This window comes from Pseudorca crassidens, chromosome 3 (assembly GCF_039906515.1).
Source record: "Pseudorca crassidens isolate mPseCra1 chromosome 3, mPseCra1.hap1, whole genome shotgun sequence".
Classification (NCBI taxonomy): domain Eukaryota; kingdom Metazoa; phylum Chordata; class Mammalia; order Artiodactyla; family Delphinidae; genus Pseudorca; species Pseudorca crassidens.
In genome coordinates, this window is record NC_090298.1 from 108,931,406 (window position 1) to 108,957,004 (window position 25,599).

A 25,599-nucleotide genomic window follows, 5' to 3' on the forward strand; every position below is an offset into this window, starting at 1 on the left:
AACACTAAGTAATCTTTGTCCTTAAAGATAACATTAGCATCTTTAGTATTACTCAACCTCCAACGTACAGTAAGTAGTTCTATAAGAAATTAAAGGAAAATTCATAAAATTTGAATCAAAAACTATACACATATTTTTTCAAGCTACAGGCAAAACTATGATTTTTGATAACATTTGAAATTTTTTTGAATTCATAGACATTGAACACTGATGCACTGTGTTTTACATGTCTTATGGACATGGAGGGGGAAATCACTTTACTGCAATCAAAGCTATTGTTTTATAAATTGGGGCAGCCAGAATATGAGGACTATCTGGCTGCAACATCCATCACCCTAATGATGGCCAGGGTTGATTCAGCTGACCTGGCTGTCTAGGCAGGTGTCCCCTTCCTCCCTTCACCACTCCACACATGCATCCATCCTGAAGCTGTACACTTAGTCAAAGAGGACAACCTGTCCCGACAGAGGAGAACCTTCCCTGAGAAAGGAGTACTGTCCTTCGCTTACGGATATATGAACAGCTGCGTTCCACTGCTAGAACCTCCAAAACAAGCTCTAACATTGGGGCAGCTAGCCTCAAAGACGGCCCTAAACAATTCTTGCCTCTTGATATTCACGTCCTCGTGCAGTCCCCTCCCATACTGCACGAGGGTTGCTCTGTATGATAAACAGAATTGTGAAGAAGCAATGATGTATCATTCCTGAGGCCAGATCATAAAAGATACTATGGCATCTGCCTTATTCTCCCCTGAATTACTGGCTTTGGGGGAAACCAACTGCCATGTGGTGAGGACATTTAAACAACCTCTGGAGAAGCCCGTGTGGAGAGGAACTGAGGTTCTATGCCAAAAGCCATGTGAGCAGCCACCTTGGAAACAGATCCTCCAGCTTAGCCCAGTGACTGTAACTCCTGCCACATTCTGACTACAACCTCATGAGAGACAATGAGCCAGAACGACTCAGGTAGGCTGCTCCTGAATTCTTGACCCACAAAACCTTCTTGGGGGTAATTTGTTATGCACCAATAGGTATCTATATATAAACTGAACTATAAAATTCCTATTGTGAACAGATGTATTTCTTACCAATGTCATCATCAGTTTTGTCTGCAGGTTCTTTTTCAAGACATTCTCGAACAAGATCTCGCCCCTGCAGTGGATCTGTTCGATCAATCTCTTCATCTTCCTCTTCTTCATCTTCAGAATCAACAGGTCCTTCTGGAAGACGTGTTAAATCTACATCTCCTACCTCACTTTCCGTAGCCTACAGAAAGAAATCTTGATCACTTACCATTTCATGTTATAAAAATTATATGTCACAATCTGAATGAAGCAAAACTACCCCTCCCACCAAATATTATCAAGAATTAGGCAACACTATATGCTCTATCAAAAACAAAATGCTACTTATTTATAAAACGTTTCTCTCTGCCTAAAATACAAGTCATCATTTCAGTGTGACATCTAAATTGACAAATCTGAGCCAGTATGTATAAAATGGTCAAGAGACTCAAACATCACTAAATGTATTAATACCTGCTTTCCAACAAACACTTGTATTCCTTAAAAGTACATTTCCTAAAATATAAAGTGCAAGAAAGAGAAAGACAGTTTACCAACAATCATTTTAGGAGTACCTTGTTAGTATATGCTGGGTGTTATAAATAAGGTATTATTCTTTCAGCACTAGGTTTAGAGTCTAGTAGGGTAGACAGTCATGTAAATTAAGAACAGAAGTATAAAACAGCAGTACTGAAAAGTGCTAAAATTCAACAACTGTGAAGGATTGAACAAATACTTCTCTCTTTCCAATACCTTATTGTTGAATCTAACAGTAAGCAAAGAAGAGCCAAGGTTACTCTACCAGGGGTCCCCAACCCCCCAGCCGCAGACAGGTTCTGGTCTGTGGCCTGTTAGGAACCAGGCTGCACAGCAGGAGGTGAGCTGCCACCCCCTCCCCCCATCGCTCCCCATCGCTCGCATTACCATCTGATACATCCCCAACCCCCCCCACCCCATCTGTGGAAAAACTGTCTTCCAAGAAACCAGTCCCTGGTGCCAAAAAGGTTGGGGACCACTGCTCTAAGCAATCTTAAAAATATAAACTTATACTTACAACCTGAACTTTGCAAACATACTAGTCTCAGATAGTTGTAAAAGAACTAGCAGACTTTTAAAAAAACTATGAATTTAAATGTTACTCATAGAAAACAAATAAAATAAATAAAATTATTTATTTACTTTTTGTACTTTGTATTTTTTACTTTTTGTACTTCAGGACAAAATCAGATTGTCCTGAAGTGGATTATTAGGCAATATTTCTAAATATTATACTCAGTTGATTCATATAATAATAAATGAAAAAGCATGAATACTAAAGCAGATATGGAAAAAATGAGTAGAACGTACAGAAATTTCATAATAAATAAGCACTCAAAAATAAGGATTATTGAAAACTATGGAACCTTCATTCAAATATTTAAGTCTCATCTCCTGTGTTGAACATTTACTATTTTGTCTGCCCAGAAGAGGTTCTTCCTTCTTTTAGGGAGTTGATGTTCCTCTCCCACTTAACCCAGAGATTTCAAAGGGAAACAGTGCCCTGTTCCTGGCTAGGGAAGCTAAGGGAGAAAGTCCTTTCCTCTGGATTTTTATAACTGGAGCTGGAGGGCAGAGCATCCTTTCTCCTCCGGTTGATGAATTGGAAGAATGTGAGGCAGAACAGCCTACAGCCACATGGGAATGCCTTTCTGTGGTGGGAGAAAATGGAATCAACTGGCAGAGAAAAGGGCAGGGGAATGCGGAGGAAGGACATTGAACAAGACAGCAGACACAGAAAGAGATCGAGACACACAGATGCAGAGCAACAAAGCAAAGAAACAAAAATATATCATGCAGGACAGAGATGGAAAAAGCACAGCATGTACAACAAAGATGACCTGTGACAGAACATGTCACAGAGAGAGAGAGAGGAAGAGCAATCAAGCAACAAGGAGTCAAAGGACTAGAGAGACAGGCAAACAGGGGCAGACACACTTGCAAGCATCCAGGTTCCTTGAGGCCAGAGCTGCCTCTGCTTTCTCTGGGGGTCAAAAACTTATCTGTTCTGGCTTTAGTTAATTCAAGTTAAGGCTCTGATACCTGCAACTGAAAAGAGTTCTGATTTGTTATGTAAGACTAGGTTCTATACTTCTTTTGGACTTCTGCACAGCTTTAAGTAAGAGCTTTAATCAATAGTTAACAAACTAGATTAAACACCCAACTTGAAATCTTTAAGATTAGATAAACTGGCTCTTAAGGCTCTTATAGGGGCAATCCTATCTTATGACCAGCATGCTCTCCTGAGTTACATTTTGGTTATGAAACTTTAGGGTTTAAGCAGAGTGCATTTCTGAATAATATACCTTTGGAACTAAAAACTTGTTAAAAAGTTACAATCTCTTTTCAAAGATAAGTTGTTTTAATTTAAATGTGTAGATACTAAAACGACTTTTCCAAAACCCAATTTATCTACAAACACTGATTTTAATCTAAGAAATGAGTGTTAAAAAACACTGAAGCAATATTTTTTACACACAAGTTAATTTTTCAGAATATAGATGCTCACCTCTGGAATAACAGCCTTTTTCTCTTTTATCAAATTTTAAGGACAATCTACCTTAAATCTGAGTTTTTAAACTACCCTGTCCTCATCTCAATCTCAGGTTTTCATCCCCTGACCAAGACTATTTCAACCTAGTTTCATTCTTATCTTTTAGATTATGTCTGATAAAAAGATGGATAACTCAAAACATAAGAAAAGGCAATGGCTTCCCTAGTGGTGCAGTGGGTGAGAGTCTGCCTGCCGATGCAGGGGACACAGGTTTGTGCCCCGGTCCGGGAAGATCCCACATGCCGCAGAGTGGCTGGGCCCGTGAGCCATGGCCGCTGAGCCTGCGCGTCCGGAGCCTTTGCTCCGCAACGGGAGAGGCCACAACAGTGAGAGGCCCGTGTACCGCAAAAAAAAAAAAAAAAAAAAGGCAAGATGCGAAGGCGGGTGGGGGTGCGATGAATTGGGAGACTGGGATTGACATATATACACTACTGATACTATGTATAAAATAGATAACTATGAGAACCTACTGTATAGCACAGGGAACTCTAATCAGTGCTCTGTGGTGACCTAAATGGGAAGGAAATCCACAAAAGAGGGGATATATGTATATGTATAGCTGATTCACTTTGCTGTACAGTAGAAACTAACACAACATTGTAAAGCAACTAAACTGCAATAAAAATTTTTTTAAAAAAGGCAAGATGCAATTCAGTTATGTGGATAATAGGGAAGGCTTACTGTCATCTGCACGAAAAGTGAAGGTATTTTAAGAAAATAACTCTTTAGGTAGAATGAAAATCATGGGTAGTGACTGGGAGATGACTATTAAAAGAACTCTTTTAGGAACTTTCTAAGGCCATCTGCAAAGGAAAGAATATAATCTCTTCTTACCATTGTCCTCTTTTACCTGTACTTTTATCAAAGTAGGATAAAAGAAAAAGGATGAATAAAATTAGTTAAGAGAACATACTCAACTGCTAAAATGTTAAGAGTCTACAAAAGGGATAAGGTGGTAAAATAAGAATGAAGAATAAAAATATGGGACTTCCCTGGTGGCGCAGTGGCTAAGAATCTGCCTGCCAAAGGAGGGGACACGGGTTCGAACTCTGGTCCGGGAAGATCCCACATGCTGCGGAACAGCTAAGCCTGTGCGCCACAACTACTGAGCCTGTGCTCTAGAGCCCGCAAGCCATAACTACTGAGACCATGTACCACAACTACTGAAGCCCGCGCACCTAGAGCCCGTGGTCTGCAACAAGAGATGCCACCACAATGAAAAGCCTGCACACCGCAACGAAGAGTAGTCCCCGCTCACTGCAACTAGAGAAAGCCTGCGCACAGCAATGAAGACCCAATGCAGCCTAAAATAAATAAATAAATAAATTTAAAATATGTACAGCTTTAAAAATAAATAAATAAAAATATGAAAGAGTCTCAGTCGGAGGAAGATGGCATAAGAGTAAGACGCGGAGATCACCTTCCTCCCCACAGATACACTAGAAATACATCTACACGTGGAACAACTACAAAACACCTACTGAATGCTGGCAGAAGACCTCAGACTTCCCGAAAGGCAAGAAACTCCCCACGTACCTGGGTAGGGCAAAAGAAAAAAAGAATAAACAGAGACAAAAGAATAGGGATGGGGCCTGCACCAGTGGGAGGCAGCTGTGAAGGAGGAAAGGTTTCCACACATTAGGAAGCCCCTTCGCGGGCAGAGACTGCGGGTGGCGGAGCGGGGAAGCTTCGGAGCCGTGGAGGAGAGCACAGCAACAGGGGTGCGGAGGGCAAAGCGGAGAGATTCCCACACAGAGGACCGGTGCCGACCAGCACTCACCAGCCCGAGAGGCTTGTTTGCTCACCCGCCGGGGCGGGTGGGGCTGGAGCTGAGGCTCGGGCTCTGGTTGGAGCGCAGGGAGAGGACTGGGGTTGGTGGCGTGAACACAGCCTGCAGGGGGTTAGTGCACCACGGCTAGCCGGGAGGGAGTCCGGGAAAAGTCTGGACCTGCCAAAGAGGCAAGAGACTTTTTCTTCCCTCCTTGTTTCCTGGTGCGCGAGGAGAGGGGATTAAGAGCGCTGCTTAAAGGAGCTCCAGAGACGGGTGCGAGCCGCGGCTAACAGCGCGGAACCCAGAGACGGGCAGGAGATGCTAAGGCTGCTGCTGCCGCCACCAAGAAGCCTGTGTGCGAGCACAGGTCACTATCCACACCTCCATTCCGGGGAGCCTGTGCAGCCCGCCACTGCCTGGGTCCCGTGATCCAGGGACAACTTCCCCGGGAGAACGCACGGCGTGCCTCAGGCTGCTGCAACGTCATGCCAGCCTCTGCTGCCTCAGGCTCACCCCTCATCCATACCCCTCCCTCCCCACGGCCTGAGTGAGCCAGAGGCCCCGAGTCACCAGCTCCTTTAACCCCATCTTGTCTGAGCGAAGAACAGACACCCTCTGGCAACCTAAACGCAGAGGCGGGGCCAAATCCAAAGCTGAGCACCGGGAGCTGTGCGAACAAAAAAGAGAAAGGAAAATCTCTCCCAGCAGCCTCAGAAGCAGCGGATTAAATCTCCACAATCAACTTGATGTACCCTGCATGTATGGGTGGAATACATGAACAGACAACGAATCATCCCAAATTGAGGAGGTGGACTTTGAGAGCAAGATTTATTATTTTTTCCCCTTTTCCTCTTTTTGCGAGTGTGTATGTGTATGCTTCTGTGTGAGATTTTGTCTGTATAGCTTTGCTTTCACCATTTGTCATAGGGTTCTATCCGTCCGTGGTTTTTTTTCTTTTTAAAAAAACTTTTTTCTTAATAATTATTTTTTATTTTAATAACTTTATTTTATTTTATCTTACTTTATTCTTCCTTCCTTTCTTTCTTTCTACCTTTCATTCCTTCTCCCTTCCTTCCTTCCTTTCTTTCTTTCTACTTTTTCTCCCTTTTATTCTGAGCAGTGTGAATGAAAGGCTCTTGGTGCTGCAGCCAGGTGTCAGGCCTGTGCCTCTGAGGTAGGAGAGCCGAGTTCAGGAAATTGGTCCACCAGAGACTTCCCAGCTCCACGTAATGTCAAATGGAGAAAGCTCTCCCAGAGTACTCCATCTCAACGCGAAGACCCAGCTCCACTCAACCACCAGCAAGCTACAGTGCTGGACACCCTATGCCAAACATCTAGCAAGACAGGAACACAACCCCACCCATTAGCAGAGAGGCTGCCTAAAATCATAATAAGGCAACAGACACCCCAAAACACACCACCAGACATGGACCTGCCCACCAGAAAAACAAGATCTAGCCTCAACCACCAGAAAACAGGCACTAGTCCCCTCCACCAGGAAGCCTATACAACCCACTGAACCAACTTTAGCCACTGAGGACAGACACCAAAAACAACGGGAACTAAGAACCTGCAGCCTGCAAAAAGGAGAACCCAAACACAGTAAGATAAGCAAAATGAGAAGACAGAAAAACACACAGCAGATGAAGGAGCAAGATAAAAACCCACCAGACCTCACAAATGAAGAGGAAATAGGCAGTCTACCTGAAAAAGAATTCAGAATAATGACAGTAAAGGTGACCCAAAATCTTGGAAATAGAGAAAATGCAAGAAACATTTAACAAGGACCTAGAAGAACTAAAGATGAAACAAGCAATGATGAACAACACACTAAATGAAATTAAAAATACTCTAGATGGAATCAATAGCAGGATAACTGAGGCAGAAGAATGGATAAGTGACCTGGAAGATAAAATAGTGGAAATAACTACTGCAGAGCAGAATAAAGAAAAAAGAATGAAAAGAACTGAGGACAGTCTCAGAGACATCTGGGACAAAATTAAACACACCAACGTTCGAATTATAGGGGTTCCAGAAGAAGAAGAAAAAAAGAAAGGGACTGACAAAATATTTGAAGACATTATAGTTGAAAACTTCCCTAATATGGGAAAGGAAATAGTTAATTAAGTCCAGGAAGCACAGAGAGTCCCATACAGGATAAATCCAAGGAGAAACACGCCAAGACACATATTAATCAAACTGTCAAAAATTAAATACAAAGAAAACATATTAAAAGCAGCAAGGGAAAAACAACAAATAACACACAAGGGAATCCCCATAAGGTTAACAGCTGAACTTTCAGCAGAAACTCTGCAAGCCAGAAGGGACTGGCAGGACATATTTAAAGTGATGAAGGAGAAGAACCTACAACCAAGATTACTCTACCCAGCAAGGATCTCATTCAGATTTCATGGAGAAATTAAAACCTTTACAAACAAGCAAAAGCTGAGAGAGTTCAGCACCATAAAACCAGCTTTACAACAAATGCTAAAGGAACTTCTCTAGGCAAGAAACACAAGAGAAGGAAAAGACCTACAATAACAAATTTCCATTAGTTAGAAAATGGGAATAGGAACATACATATGAAGAAAATGGGAATAGGAACATACATATTGATAATTACCGTAAATGTAAATGGATTAAATGCTCCCACCAAAAGACACAGACTGGCTGAATGGATACAAAAACAAGACCCATATATATGCTGTCTACAAGAGACCCACTTCAGACCTAGAGACACATACAGACTGAAAGTAAGGGGATGGAAAAAGATATTCCATGCAAATGGAAACCAAAAGAAAGCTGGAGCAGCAATTCTCATGTCAGACAAAATAGACTTTAAAATCAAGACTATTACAAGAGACAAAGAAGGCCACTACATAATGATCAAGGGATTGATCCAAGAAGAAGATATAACAATTGTAAATATTTATGCACCCAACATAGGAGCACCTCAATACATAAGGCAAATACTAACAGCCATAAAAGGGGAAATCGACAGTAACAGATTCAGAGTAGGGGACTTTAACACCCCACTTTCAACAATGGACAGATCATCCAAAATGAAAAAAATAAGGAAACACAAGCTTTAAATGATACATTAAACAAGACGGACTTAATTGATATTTATAGGACATTCCATCCAAAAACAACAGAATACACGTTTTTCTCAAGTGCTCATGGAACATCACAAATCAAACCTTGGTAAATTTAATAAAATTGAAATCGTATCAAGTATCTTTTCCGACCACAATGCTATGAGACTAGATATCAATTACAGGAAAAGATCTGTAAAAAATACAAACACATGGAGGCTAAACAATACACTACTTAATAACGAAGTGATCACTGAAGAAATCAAAGAGGAAATCAAATAATACCTAGAAACAAATGACAATGGAGACACGACGACCCAAAACGTATGGGATGCAGCAAAAGCAGTTCTAAGAGGGAAGTTTATAGCAATACAGTCCTTCCTTAAGAAACAGGAAACATCTCGAATAAACAACCTAACCTTGCACCTAAAGCAATTAGAGGAAGAAGAACAAAAAATCCCCAAAGTTAGCAGAAGGAAAGAAATCATAAAGATCAGATCAGAAATAAATGAAAAAGAAATGAAGTAAACGATAGCAAAGATCAATAAAACTAAAAGCTGGTTCTTTGAGAGGATAAACAAAATTGATAAACCATTAGCCAGACTCATCAAGAAAAAAAGGGAGAAGACTCAAATCAATAGAATTAGAAATGAAAAAGGAGAAGTAACAACTGACACTGCAGAAATACAAAAGATCATGAGAGATTACTACAAGCAACTCTATGCCAATAAAACGGACAACCTGGAAGAAATGGACACATTCTTAGAAATGCACTACCTGCCAAGACTGAATCAGGAAGAAATAGAAAATATGAACAGACCAATCACAGGCACTGAAATGTGATTAAAAATCTTCCAACAAACAAAAGCCCAGGACAAGATGGCTTCACAGGCCAATTCTATCAAACATTTAGAGAAGAGCTAACACCTATCCTTCTCAAACTCTTCCAAAATATAGCAGAGGGAGGAACACTCCCAAACTCATTCTACAAGGCCACCATCACCCTGATACCAAAATGAGACAAGGATGTCACAAAGAAAGAAAACTACAGGGCAATATCACTGATGAACATAGATGCAAAAACTCTCAACAAAATACTAGCAAACAGAATCCAACAGCACATTAAAAGGATCATACACCATGATAAGTGGGGTTTCTCCCAGGAATGCAAGGATTCTTCAATATACGCAAATCAATCAATGTGATACACCAATTAACAAATTGAAGGAGAAAAATCATATGATCATCTCCATAGACGTAGAGAAAGCTTTCGACAAAATTCAACACTCATTTATGATAAAAACCCTCCTGAAAGTAGGCATAGAGGGAACTTTCCTCAACATAATAAAGGCCATATATAACAGACCCACAGCCAACATCGTCCTCAGTGGTGAAAAACTGAAAGCATTTCCACTAAAATCAGGAACAAGACAAGGTTTTCCACTCTCACCTCTCTTATTCAACATAGTTTTAGAAGTTTTAGCCACAGCAATCAGAGAAGAAAGGGAAATAAAAGGAATCCAAATCAGAAAAGAAGAAGTTAAGCTGTCACTGTTTGCTGATGACATGATACTATACATAGAGAATCCTAAATATGCTACCAGAAAACTACTAGAGCTAATCAATGAATTTGGTAAAGTAGCAGGATACAAAATTAATGCACAGAAATCTCTGGCATCCTGTACACTAAGGATGAAAAATCTGAAAGTGAAATCAAGAAAACACACCCATTTACCATTGCAACCAAAAGAATAAAATATCTAGGAATAAACCTACCTAAGGAGACAAAAGACCTGTATGCAGAAAATTATAAGACACTGATGAAAGAAATTAAAGATGATACAAATACATGGAGAGATATATCATGTTCTTGGATTGGAAGAATCAACATTGTGAAAATGACTCTACTACCCAAAGCAATCTACAGATTCAATGCAATCCCTGTCAAACTACCACTGGCATTTTTCACAGAACCTGAACAAAATATTTCACAATTTGTATGGAAAGACTAAAGACCCCGAATAGCCAAAGCAATCTTGAGAACGAAAAACGGAACTGGAGGAATCAGGCTCCCTGACTTCAGACTATACTACAAAGCTACAGTAATCAAGACAGTATGGTACTGGCACAAAAACAGAAATATAGATCAATGGAACAGGATAGAAAGCCCAGAGATAAACCAAGCACATATGGTCACCTTATGTTTGAGAAAGGAGGCAGGAATGTACAGTGGAGAAAGGACAGCCTCTTCAATAAGTGGTGCTGGGAAAACTGGACAGGTACATGTAAAAGTATGAGATTACAACACTCCCTAACACCATACACAAAAATAAGCTCAAAATGGATTAAAGACCTAAATGTAAGGCCAGAAACTATCAAACTCTTAGAGGAAAACATAGGCAGTACTCTCTATGACATTAATCACAGCAAGATCCTTTTTGACCCACCTCCTAGAGAAATGGAAATAAAAATAAACAAATGGGACCTAATGAAACGTAAAAGCTTTTGCACAGCAAAGGAAACCATAAACAAGACCAAATGACAACCCTCAGAATGGGAGAAAATATTTGCAAATGAAGCAAGTGACTAAGGATTAATCTCCAAAATTTACAAGCAGCTCAGTAACAAAAAAGCAAACAACCCAATCCAAAAATGGGCAGAAGACCTAAATAGACATTTCTCCAAAGATGATATACAGACTGCCAACACACACATGAAGGAATGCTCAACATCATTAATCATTAGAGAAATGCAAATCAAAACTACAATGAGATATCATCTCACACTGGTCAGAATGACCATCATCAAAAAAATGTAGAAATAATAAATGCTTGAGAGGGTGTGGAGAAAAGGGAACACTCTTGCACTGCTGGTGGGAATGTGAATTGGTACAGCCACTACGGAGAACAGTATGGAGGTTCCTCAAAAAACTACAAATAGAACTACCATATGACCCAGCAATCCCACTACTGGGCATATACCCTGAGAAAACCATAATTCAAAAAGAGTCATGTACCAAAATGTTCATTGCAGCTCTATTTACAATAGCCAGGAGATGGAAACAACCTAACTGTCCATCATCAGATGAATGGACAAAGAAGATGTGGCACATATATACAATGGAATATTATTCAGCCATAAAAAGAAACGAAATTGAGTTATTTGGAGTGAGGTGGATGGACCTAGAGTCTGTCATACAGAGTGAAGTAAGTCAGAAAGAGAAAGACAAATACCATATGCTAACACATATATATGGAATCTAAGAAAAAAAATGTCATGAAGAACCTAGGGGTAAGATGGGAATAAAGACACAGGCCTACTAGAGAATGGACTTGAGGATATGGGGAGGGGGAAGGGTAAGCTGTGCCCAAGTGAGAGAGTGCCGTGGACATATATACAGTACCAAACGTAAAATAGGTAGCTAGTGGGAAGCAGCCGCATAGCACAGGGAGATCAGCTCGGTGCTTTGTGACCACCTGGATGGGTGGGAAAGGGAGGGTAGGAGGGAGGGAGACGCTAGAGGGAGGAGATATGGGTGTATATGTATAATTGATTCACTTTGTTATAAAGCAGAAACTAACACACCGCTGTAAAGCAATTATACTCCAATAAAGATGTAAAAAAAAAGATATATGAAAGAGTGGCCAGAAACATGCTAAAAAATTACAAAGCATTTTGTAATTTTTTAAAAAGTGTACAAAATGTGCTACATAGAGTCCAAGGTCTAAATCCTTGACCAGGGCTTCCCTGGTGGCGCAGTGGTTTAAGAATCCGTCTGCCAATGCAGGGCACACAGCTTCCAGCCCTGGTCCGGGAAGATCCCACATGTCGCATAGCAACTAAGCCCATGCACCACAACTACTGAGCCTGTGCTCTAGAGCCCGAGAGCCACAACTACTGAAGCCCATGCGCCCAGAGCCTGTGCTCCGCAACAAGAGAAGCCACCACAGTGGGGAGCCCTGCACTGTGACGAAAAGTAGCCCCCACTTGCTGCAACTAAAGAAAGCTTGCAAGCAGCAATGAAGACCCAACGCAGCCATAAATAAATAATATAAATTTTTTAAAAAATATATAAATCCTTGACTAAAGAAAGGCAAGCCAGGTCTTTAAGGTAAAGGTAGATATGAGGACCACCAGGACTGGTAGTCACTATATGATGCTGCTGAGGATGCAGTTCCTAGGAAAAACGTTTCTTTAATAACTAGATAAGATTTTTTTTAAATGTAGTATCCACAATATCCAGCATACAATATAAAATTACTAGACAGATGAAGAACATGGAAATGTGACCCATAATCAGGAGAAAAATCAATCAACATAAAGAGATGCAGGAATGATGAAATTAGGAGACATGAATTTTTGACATATATTATAAGCAAATTCAAGGATTCAAAAGAAAGTACAAACATAATTAAGGGTAAAATGGGAAATACCAATAAAGAAATGTAAACTGCAAGAAAAGTAAACTTGAAGAAGGGCAATAAAAACTACCCAAACTGAAGGAAAGAGAGGAAAAAAGCCAAAAAGAAAATTGAACAGAGCCTCAGAGACTCACATAATATCAAAGTTGCTAGAAAAAAGTAGGTCAAAAGGTATGCCACATTCATTAATGTAGGGTTCGAAAAAGATCGGAGCCCTGGCCTTTCAACTATTTTAACCCAGCAGTTGGAATACAGCAGACCCTCAGAAATATTATGATAAATGGATTAAGCCCAGAAAAAAACAAAAGTATGTTGGTGAAAGGGCTAACAAGACAAGTATTAAACTTCTTGCATTTTTCTTGTTCCCACAGTATGAATGTGTCTCTGTGTATATGTGTAAATATAATTTGGTGAGGCAGACAGTCTGAGGTGATTTTCTGTTAACTTGGCCTTCTCCAAATAAACCACCAGCGGATTTCCTTTTCCTGTTTGCATCTACATAAACATGGAGGTATGATGAGGGGAACTACAGGTTAGAATAAGAAGTTATACAAGCTTATAGAAGCCACATTCTCAAATTTAGAGCAAATACTAAGCCAGAATCTTAGATTTTCAGCACTTATCTTTTCTGAATTCCCATTTTTAATATTTCATTCAACCTTTTTCATGGATCACTTAGTCCTTATGTTTTCTCTCTGTCTTTCTAGTCAGGGCAAGAACCCTGTGAAATTAATCCTTCACAATAATGCTGTCCAGGCTGGCCCATTCCATTATCTCTACAACAGGGCAGGTGGTCAAAGTAATGCCTCCCTTGCTCTGGATCATCAATTAGTTAGCAGTGATCCTCTCCACTTTCCCTGGAAATATTGATTTCTACTTTCAAATGTAATTCAACTAAAAAAAATTCTAGATTGCTTTCTAAGTGCCAACACTGTGCTTAACTCAGTGTGAGATAACAAAAGGAAGAAACAAACTCTGCACACTACAAATTTACCATGATGATGAAAAAGATCAAGCTTAAAAGTAACCATACTAAAAAGCAGAGTGAAAAAAAGTGGTAAGAGCCACAGAAAAACTGCTGTAGGTCCCAACATGTGAGAGGCAATACGAAAATGTCATCCAGGTGGAGCTGCAGGAAGAACAGCATTACCAAAACAGGGCTAGGAAAAGACAAACACATTCAGGGAATAGCATGTGTATTTGTCATGGACCAGAATCTAGAATGTGTTAAGTGGGAAACAGTGGAATATAAAACCAGATTTGCAGACTATGGTTAGAAATGAAAGGCTTGGAATTTGAATATAAATTTGAAATGAAGAGTGTAAATTAGATAATGGTGAAGCACTGAAGATTTTTAAAGAGAAGGAAAGTCATTCTTCTTGTAATGAAAGGAGAAGTTTAAAAAATGGAAATAGGCAAGGATAACTGAGACTTTGACTAGGAGACATGATATTCTTAACAGAAATATTAAAGACAAGTGGAAGAAAACATGTAGCAGGGCAAAAAGCTAGTTGAAGTATCAAAAGAACATGCAGGTGGAAACATGGCACCAGAGTTTTGGAGAGATTGGCAGTAGAGCTCTGAGTTAAGGAATTATGCTTCCATGAGGTGGGATTTTTAGGATCACATTTACTTTCTATATAGAAACCAAAAAAGATAGGTGGGGGATGAATGGGTACCTCAGGTTATTTAAAAATAAGTTAATGACAAGACAACTGCTTTAGGTTCAATAATTAACATTTTACATTTTACAATCCTCCAGCTCTTGGAAAAGGAATCCAGAAAGCAAACCTCCTTATTTCTCTTGAGTATTCTTTGAAGATACATAAAATATTCTATCCAAGAACATTCTAACATCTTAATGCATACTCTTAGCTAAATTTTAAGCTAATCTGATTAGAAACATATTCATACTGAAACAATTACTTGCATTTTTTCTAACCTGTGATAAATGCTTTATTTTGAACTTTCTTTGAGATCCAAGAGCTTTTAATTTTAAACCAGAACACATGAAAGCTCTCAAGAAGGAAATACATAGGAGCATAGTCATACATTTGGCCATATAAAATGGTACTGTAAACAATATTCCTGTTACAAACTGCTGTTAGTATGTCTCTCTTCTCTAGCCCCTCCAATCCTCCAAATTAAAAATACATTTCACCCTTGAAAACCATTGGTGTTAGTGACACCAACCCCCTTCCCCCTCACAGCTGAAATCCACATATAACTTTACAGTCAGCCCTCTGTACGTGCGGTTCTGTACGTGTAGTACTGTAGTATGTATTTATTGGGGGAAAAAAATCCACGTATAAGTGGACCCATGCAGTTCAAACCTATTTTGTTCAAGGGTTAAATGTACTCGCATATTTTGTAAGGCTCTGCTTATACTGTTATAGGCCATGACTGGGTTAGGTATTCACTTTTAAAACCTCCCAAATGTTGAAATTTGGATAATCAGGAAAACTACTTCAAATGTTGCTGGTCAAGGTATATACACTGGCAACGTACATCTGTAACTAAAAGGTGCCTTGAAGGATGCTTGGTCCTGTCCAAAATGTCCATGGGCATATTTGGTCCATGCCAAATGGTCTGGGACAAGATCAAATACCAAGGACCTTTTGGTGTGGACCAAACATCTGTTAACCAAAGAGTGTATTCACAGCTTTCACAAGCACTAAAAGGAGGCCTGAGGTTAAGGGAGAGACTGAAGGTCCAGTATTGATATTTAACTCTATGCTCTTTTCTTCTCTTTTAGTCCTGAGGACCCAATTGGACACACACACATAATTTAGTTGGTATTATTTACCTTATCCATAGTTTTTGTTTTTTTTTAATTTTTTAAATTGTAGGTCTAGAAATTCTATATTATAGGAGATATAGTTTATCAGTCTATTATTATTCTGTTCATATTCCTTTTACCCTCTAGTAATAATTCCTTTAATCCTTTCCCACAATTTTATTCAACTTTTTTTTTTTTTTTTTTTGGCGGTACGTGGGCCTCTCACTGTTGTGGCCTTTCCCGTTGTGGAGCACAGACTCCGGACGCACAGGCTCAGCAGCCATGGCTCACGGGCCCAGCCACTCTGCGGCACGTGGGATCCTCCTGGACAGGGGCACGAACCCGCGTCCCCTGCATTGGCAGGCGGACTCCCAACCACTGCGCCACCAGGGAAGCCCTTATTCAACTTTTATTTTTAACTATACACTCTATTTATGTCCTCTTTAAAATTTTTTAAATGTAGAAATAATAATGTCCATTGAGAAAAACATAAGACAAGCTGAAGGAACATAATAAAAACTACCCACAATCCTACCATCAGCAGAAAAACTGTTACTATTTGGTAACATGTCTTGAATTCATATATACATTCCATGTATACAGTATAAGACAAATACATATGTATTTATTTACTTTAAGATTCTGATTTCTTTTCCTTCTGTTTTTATCTTTGTATATTTGTTTTGTTTTAACCTTTATTCTGTTTATATCCTTTGGCTAGTGTTCTAGGCTTAACCAAAGTCTGAGTTTGGGGACTTTTACCTTCTTTGGCTGCACTTAAAAGAGTTTATCTTACATTTTTGCATATTTTACTTTAGTATTATAATAGTTTTCTCCTTGAAATTTCTGAATTTCTGTTTTGGTTCTTGAATTTCGTTGTTTTTGCTCATCTGTTTACTCTCCCTAAATTCATTAAAACTTATTTTATCTTGTTGGTTAGTTGACGCATTTCACAGCATCATCTTTTAACTATATGTTTTCATTTATGTGACCTTCTGGAAAACGTAAAACCAAAAGGGCAGAAAACAGATTGGTGGCTGCCAGCAGCTGGGGATAAGGAGAAGGAACTGACTAAAAAGGAGCATACAAAGCCCTTTTTGAGGTGATAGAAAGATTCTATGTCTTCATGTAAGCTATGCTAAAAAGGGTAAATTTTATTATTTGTAAATTACATCTCAGCATCAAACATATACATACAAACACACAAACACAATGACATAGGAAGCAGAATTGATATGACTTAACAGTGAATTATCATGATCAGGGGAGGAGGGCCAATGGTAACCTTCAGGTTTCTGGGGGTATGAAAAGGTATCCTGTTTATTTTGTAATGAAGGGACTTTTTTGATGTGCAGGAAAGCTGGCAAGGATACCTGTCCACATGTTATGCTATGTTAAAATGAATCTCTTAAAAGGTAGAATGAACTGTGGAAAGTGTTACTGAGGAAGGAAAACATACAAAAGGTTGGCGCAGGGCAGCCACATACATAGTCATGGTCCTACAGGAGAAGACCTCCAACCATACCAGCAGGTAGGCTCAAGCCCCAGCTTCAGGTGGGTCATGCAGTAGGTGAACATCCTGTGGATGCTAATATAAGCGCAATTCTTCAGAAGCTCCTCCAGGATCTTGCCAAAGAATCAGGACCCTACTGTGTACAGCCCATCTATTAGTTCAGTGTAAAGCACGGCCTTTCCAAGTGACCTTGAACCTCAATCCCTGCACTATCCTCTTGTCCCTTTTCTCACAACCATCAGGGGCTCTGCTCCTTGCTCCAAGAAGGTGATCACATCTGGCTTAGAGATGGATATACTAGTGAGTTCAGGTACCTATAGTTCATCAACATTACATCTCTGCTTTACTGTCTCTCTTTGAAAGGTCCAGACATTCCCACTTATCTTGAGAAAAATCTAAAGAAAAATCTAACGCCACATCCCTGAACTTTAAAAAATTAATCCAGGGTCAATCTTCCTTAGTGTTCTTCCCTAGGAAAAACACAGAGTCCAGAGAAGCACAGCTGTACTTTGACTTTTAGGTATGCAACAACTCTAACTTAATCCACAAGATACTTCTTTTGTGGAGGGGTAGAATGCATGAAGCCCAACAAATCCATGAACACAGTAAGTGGCCCCAGAACCACTGCACTGTTTTTAACTTTACTTTTTAAAAACTCCCTGTTCTATCTACTATAAAATGGTGAAGAAGAATTCCTTGTTCTCTCTACTATAAAATGCCAAACAGGGGGATTTAGATGGCATGTCCACAGCAACAATCTTTGTAGAAAAAAGCCTCACATAAACCAAAAATGGAGGCTTTTTTCCATTTTGCACCTGCCTGCAAACTTCCCTTAACAGAGGAACGCTGATTTTCATATAACAGCTAAATCCGTGCAACTCAACAGAACCACAATCTAAACTGTTTTCCTCAGACAACAATGATTCTATTTCAACAAATCAGTACTCTATGGTAGCCACTAGCCGTATGTGGTACTTGAAAAATGTGTCTTGTCTGAATTGAGGTGTGCCGTAAGTTAATATTAAACTTTGCCTTTTGAAGACTTAGTATGAAAAAATAACTCATTCATAATTTTTAAACACTGATCACATGTTGAAATAATATTTGAATATACTGTGCTAAATAAAATATATTATTAAAATTAATTTTACCTGTTTCCTTTTAATTTTTAAATGTGGCCACTGGAAAATTTAAGTCTTTACAATACAAAGGCAAGTCTAATCTTCTTCATGACTTTACTTATAGAAGACTTAACTAATCAACTATTGAATATAATAAAAATCGCCTTTTTATAAATTTAAGTTGTTGTTTCAAGAACCATTTTCTAATGCAAGCAAATATTATATATTAATATAGATTCACTTGGATAAAAGAAATTAAAAAGAACACTATATTCATGCACTGCTGGACCATATTTAATCACTCTCAAAAGATAGATCACCTCTTTCATTAGGCTTGTAAATATGACACAGTAAACAAAGCATATTTTCTCAAAGACCTTATGTCAGAATTTCACACCCTAGTTAAAAGATACATGACCACCTAAGGCACAAGCACAAGGTATTCGGCAGAATTAAAAAAGCCATATGCACAGCAAACAAACTCCTAACGTATTACCTGATAGATATCTGATAAACTGCTGCTCCCAGAGTCACTGGCAATGCTACAACCAGACTGACTAGAAGACACATGAGTCACCTGTGGATGAGGGTTGTCTGCAATGTGCATCTTGGTAAGATCGGCTGGAAGCTGAAAAAGAAAAATAATTTAAGATAATCTAAATATCAAGCATTACCTTTAAAGAGTTCTTGACACACTGTAACTTCTGCAACAACATTTTGTTTTATGTATATTTCTGTGCAACCTAATTTCTCATCTAAATTCTCCATTCTTGGGAAAAATCTTAGAAAGTGATAAGAACCAAATCAGCATTCTGACTGTTAGGCAAGCCTACAGTGGAAGCCCACTTAGCAGTTTTCAAAAGACATTACCATGAGTAATGGTATTTCAGAGGAAAAAACTGGCCTTTCCTCAAATAAAAATATCAGCTGTTGCTACCGTAAAAGGTAGGAATGCTCGCTCGCTCGCTCGCTCCCTCCCTCCCTCTCACACATACACACATACACACACACCCCTCACTAACACAAAATGGTTGCTAATTCCAGAATAAAACAGCAAAATCTTGGATTAAAGTACAGCATCTGGCACCAAGACTTAAGAAAAGTAACAGTTGGCTGCATTCAATATTCCAAAAATTTAGTAAGCCTCTTTTCATTTAATATTGTATTAGCTTATAGTTGGCCCCTAAAAAATTTGTTAGTAATCATAATTATTTAATGAATGTCTATGCTAGGTATAGGAATACAAGAGATGCAGAAGGAAATGATTCCACCACCTCATCTTTAATATGGTCAGCGATGCAAGTTGTACAATATAATTCGCACCATAAAACTTTAAAAAATTTTACAAAATAAATGCTACAGGAGTTGAGACAAGATACAAACCACTGTGCTCCAAAGCGGTGAGAGAAAATTTTACAAAGGCAATATGATGATGTATTTTCCAAATAATTTCTCTGCAATTAGCTATTCAGGACTACTGAGAGAAATCTATTTACTTTTTAGAGCAGGGTTTCACATTACTTTATTACAGGAAAATGTTAAAGAAACACATGCATTAACAGTGGAAACTAAATATACTCTAAAGGAGAAAACATCCAAGCCTGAATTATATTATCTCAAGAGGAAGTCATGGTAATTATAAAAATTTACCTGAAAAAAACTACATAACAAACTTCCCCTGCTGGGATAGGTAATTCAGATGAATCCTGTAACTCAGATATACAGAAAAACAGTAACACACACAATCTGATCCTTGAAGGTGCTTTTCTCTTAAGAGTATTTTCTGATTCCTAAAGAGGAGGCAAACAGGTTGAGAAGCACTTCTGACAGCCCCTGGTTAGAGAGACAAAAGTTATATTCGAAGGCCTAGCATGGAAGGGCCATGCTTTGGATTTGGACCCTGGAAAGTACATTATGCCCTAGTAAATAAGTGTGATCCAAAAGTAAACTGATGCTCATTTTAGAATCATCTCAATCCCTGATTTTGGATTAAAGTTATACAGGATTACTAATGCTTCCAGTCAGCTACTGAAAGCAAACACAAAACTTCACCAAAGAAAAAAAAAACAAATCATCCTAGGCCTCAAAATACTAAAAACAAATTCCATACACAATATCCATTGCTCAAATAAAACCAGGCACATTAGGAGATAAGATGGCATTCATGAAAACTAAGGGAAATAATAAACTCTAGAAACCAGTGAAGAAAAACTTCCAAAAAATGGAGTTATCAGATACAGATTCTAAAATAACTGTATTTAATATATACCAGTGGTTGGAAAACATTTTCCTCAGAGGACCAAAGAGTACACACTTTAGACTTTTGCAAGCCACATACAATCTCTGTGGTATTACTTTTTTTTCTTTGAAAATTTTTTTAAACAACCTTTTAAAAATGTAAAAATCATTCTTAGCTCACAGGTCATATAGCTCACAGGCCATATTTGGTCCAGTTTATCGATCATGACATACACAGAGAAAGACAACACTAAGAATTTTAGCAAAAAAACAGGATAGAAAGCCCAGAGATAAACTCATGCTCATATGGTCACCTCATCTTGGACAAAGGAGGCAAGAATATACAATGGAGAAAAGACAGCCTCTTCAATAAGTGGTGCTGGGAAAACTGGACAGCTACATGTAAAAGAATGAAATTAGAACACTCCCTAACACCATACACAAAAATAAACTCAAAATGGATTAAAGACCTAAATGTAAGGCCAGACACTATACAACTCTTAGAGGAAAAAACATAGGAAGAACACTCTTTGACATAAACAACAGCAAGATCTTTTTTGACCTACCTCCTACAGAAAAGGAAATAAAACCAAAATAAACAAATGGGACCTAATGAAACGTAAAAGCTTTTGCACAGCAAAGGAAACCATAAACAAGATGAAAAGACAACCCTCAGAATGGGAGAAAATATTTGCAAGCAAAACAACTGACAAAGGATTAATCTCCAAAATATACAAGCAGCTCATGCAGCTCAATAACAAAAAAACAAACAACCCAATCCAAAAATGGGCAGAAGATCTAAATAGACATTTCTCCAAAGAAGATATACAGATTGCCAACAAACACATGAAAGAATGCTCAACATCACTAATCGTTAGAGAAATGTAAATCAAAACTACAATGAGGTGTCACCTCACACCAGTCAGAATGGCTATCATCAAAAAAATCTACAAACAATAAATGCTGCAGAGGGTGTGGAGAAATGGGAACCCTCTTGCACTGTTGGTGGGAATGTAAATTGATACAGTCACTATGGAGAACAGTATGGAGGGTTCCCTAAAAAACTAAAAATAGAACTACCTTATGACACACCAATCCCACTATTGGGCATATACCCTGAGAAAACCATAATTCAAACAGTCATGTACCACAATGTTCACTGCAGCACTATTTACAATAGCCAGGACATGGAAGCAACCTAAGTGTCCATCAACAGACAGATGGATAAAGAAGATGTGGCACATATATACAATGGAATATTACTCAGCCATAAAAAGAAACAAAATTGAGTTATTTGTAGTGAGGTGGATGGACCTAGAGTCTGTCATACAGAGTGAAGTAAGTCAGAAAAAGAAAAACAAATACTGTATGTTAACACATATATATGGAATTAAAAAAAAAAAAGAAAATGGTTCTGAAGAACCTAGGGGCAGGACAGGAATAAAGATGCAGACGTAGAGAATGGACTTGAGGACACGGGGAGGGAGAAGGGTATGCTTGGACGAAGTGAGAGAGTGGCATGGACATATATACACTACCAAACGTAAAACAGATAGCTAGTGGGAAGCAGCTGCATAGCACAGGGAGATCAGCTAGGTGCTTTTTGACCACCTAGAGGGGTGGGATAGGGAGGGTGGAAGGGAGATGCAACAGGGAGGAGATATGGGGATATATGTATATGTATAGTTGATTCACTTTTGTTATAAAGCAGAAACTAACACACCATTGTAAAACAATTATACTCCAATAAAGGTGTTAAAAATAAATAAATAAAAAATTTTAAAAATAGAAAGTCAACAGATGGATTCAGTAACAAATTTGACAGAGCTACGAAAAAACAGAAAAATAAACATTGGTCTGAAAATATATCTAGAATGAAGCATGGAGAGTAAAAAGAATGAAGCTAGGAGAGAAGGGCCAAGAGCCAAAGGATATACAGTGAGAAGATAACATCTGAATAACCGGAGTCATAGAAACAGAAGAGTACTTAAGGCATAGAAATGACGGCTAAGCATTTTTCAAAGTTAACAAAGGTACTCACAGACCAAGTAGCTTTAAGAATTACAGGCAAGGTAAATAAAAGCCAACCCATACCTGTGCACACCAGGGTAGAAGTGTTAGGGAAAGAAACAAAGAGAAAAGTCTTAAGAGCAGTCTGGAAAAAAAGAGATTGCTCTGACAAGAGCAAAATTAAACTGATGGCTGACTTCTCAACTTGGAAGCCAGAAGACAATGGAGTGTTATCTCTAAGAGCCAGAATTCTACACCCAGTAAAAACAGTCCTCAAAATGGGCAAAACAGTCATTTTCAGAGAAACAAAAATGAAGAGAAATACTCCCACGGCAGATCTACAGTGAAGAAAATCCACTGGGAGACAGAAAATGATTCCAAATGAAAGCTTCTAGATGAAGGAAAACCAATGAAAATCGGAAATGTGTGAGTAAATCAACATGAATATTGACTATATAAAATAGTAACACAAACCATAAGAAAGCTTATGTAGTTATATTAATGTCAGATGAAGTAGACTTTGAGACAAAAGCATTAATAGATGCAAAAGGGGACATTTCATAATGATAAAAAAGTTCAACACTAAATAGATTTGCACCTAGTTACACAGCCTCAAACTGTATTAGGTAAAAAAAATGAAAACAATAAAAGAAGAACTAGATGAATCTACAATTACGCCACGAAACTTTTACCACCCATCTCACAGGGACAGAATAAGCAAATAAAAACAAGTAGATACAGAAGATACGAACATAATTAACAAATCTGACCTGAAGTGTATATATCAACACACAGAACACTGCAATCAACAACTATAGAATACATTTTTGGGCTTCTCTGGTGGCACAGTGGTCGAGAATCTGCCTGCCAATGCAGGGGGTTCAATCCCTGGTCCAGGAAGATCCCACATGCCGTGGAGCAACTAAGTCCATGCATCACAACTACTGAGCCTGTGCTCTACAGCCCGTGAACCACAACTACCGAGACTGTGTGCTGCAACTACTGAAGCCTGCGCGCCTAGAGCCTGTGCTCCACAACGAGAGAAGCCACCGCAATGAGGAGCCTGCACACCTCAACAAAGAGTAGCCCCCGCTCGCCAAAACTAGAGAAAGCCCAGCAACGAAGACGCGCAGCAACGAAGACCCAACACAGCCAAAAATAAATAAATTTATTTAAAAAAACCATAGAATACATAATTTTAGGGTATATACATAAACATTTATAAACACTGATAGTAAGGCAGCCCTCGACAAAATTCAAAAGGTTAAAATTACACAGAGAATATCCTATGATTACAGTGCAAATAAGGTAGAAATAAGTAATAAAAAGATAACTAGAAAACTATTATGTATTTGGGAAGTTATAAAACAAACCTCTAAATAGCCCATAGGTCAATGAAGTCACATTGGAAATTAGAAAATATTTAAACAGAATAAAAATTAAAATGCTATATATCAAAACCTGTGGAATAAGCTAAAGCCATGCTTGGAGGCCATTTTACAGCTCTATTATGAGTACTAAAAAAGGAAGCAGAAAATCAAAGAGCTACCAATAACTGGTTTCAATAATACAGAAGATAGAGGAGTATGTTCCAGCTCAAAGATGTTCCTCTTACTTAGTGTCTACTGTTTAGATACAAAGAAAAAAATCTCACCTAGTAATGAAGTAGACAGAAAGGGAAAGACTGAATATAATTTTAAAATGACAAATGTCTGGTTGGGGTGTTGGGATGAGGAAGATATTTTATATTCCAAGATTCCTACAGAGGTAAGACCAAGGAAAAGGAGATCAACCATAAAAGTAACACAGTGAACCAAAGCCACAAGAGCATATCTATAAACTGGTTTGGTAATGATACTTACAACGTACTGAGTAATCATCATCCTTACTAGACCCTAAATGGCAAGCATTATTATTATCATCCCTACCTTACTGATGAGGAACTGAGGCAATTAGACTAAGCAACTTGCCCTAGACCTCACACTCACGTAAGCAGTGGAGTTGAAATTCAAACCCAGGTTCACCTGATTTCAGTACTCTGCTATACTCTACTTTATGCCAGGAACTCTGCTAGAAAAGATGAAAACAGATGGGTCCTACCATCAAGGAGCTCAGTCTAATAGTGGAGAGAACACAAAGAGTTATAAGCATATAGATCTGCTTTCTAAGTCATGAAGAAAACTTAGATCTTCATATAGGAATCCTCTCAACCTAGCTATCTGATGGGAATAATGATGATGATGATTGAAACTAACAACTGAGTGCTCACTATATTTACCAAATAGGTATACTACAGCAAATATATCCTTCTACATGCTTTTTATATAGATTATCTAATTTGAGTAAGGGCTACTACAAATTCAAGAATAGTGAGTAAAATAAGAATGATAAATGTAATGAAGGCTGTAGTAGGACTAATGCTTATTAGGGCTAGGGTTGCTCCTCTAATTAAATGAATTAATAGGTAGATGTTATTATTTTACCCGATTTACAGATTAGGAAACCAACACCCAGAGAAGTTATAAAGGTTGCCCATGGTCACATAGCTAGGAAGCAGGGGTATTGAAATCTGAAACCTAGGCTGCCTGACTATAAATCTGTTGTTCTTTCCTACGAAGTTGTTTCCTGATATTAAGTTGGGAGTTCATAACACCCGGTACTTACTATTTTGTTTAAAACAAAGAAAACATAAAGGAAAAGGTTTTCTTCCAATAGGAATTCTTAATTTCTTAAAACTTCTCCACTGTCTTTCAGCTCATCTGCCCTTTTTCCTTTCCTGACCCCAGCCAGGATTTAATAGCTGACTTTTCATCAGCAACCTCAATTCATTTACCCCATCATCTTCCAGCCTACCAGGTCTGGCAAAATTCCCTATTTTCCAAACCCATTTCCTATACCTGAACTTCTGAGCTCTGTTGGAGTTCACCTATCCATGAAGACTAGTGTCAAAGTTTTATTTGGAGGCTGGGAAGGCTAATGACTTAAATACAGACACAGA

General features: G+C 38.6%; 1 protein-coding gene across 8 annotated transcripts in view; it reads right to left on the bottom strand.

Annotated features, from left to right (window-relative positions):
- RAPGEF6 (Rap guanine nucleotide exchange factor 6) overlaps window positions 1-25,599 on the bottom strand; it is a 217,613-nt gene that overhangs the window by 76,985 nt on the left and 115,029 nt on the right. For all 8 annotated transcript variants that reach the window (XM_067731647.1, XM_067731645.1, XM_067731644.1 and 5 more), the window contains 2 exons: window positions 18,850-18,981; window positions 1,088-1,265 (listed from right to left, as the gene is read on the bottom strand). In XM_067731647.1, coding sequence (XP_067587748.1) covers window positions 1,088-1,265; window positions 18,850-18,981 — 310 coding nt within the window. The remainder of the gene's footprint in view (window positions 1-1,087; window positions 1,266-18,849; window positions 18,982-25,599) is intronic.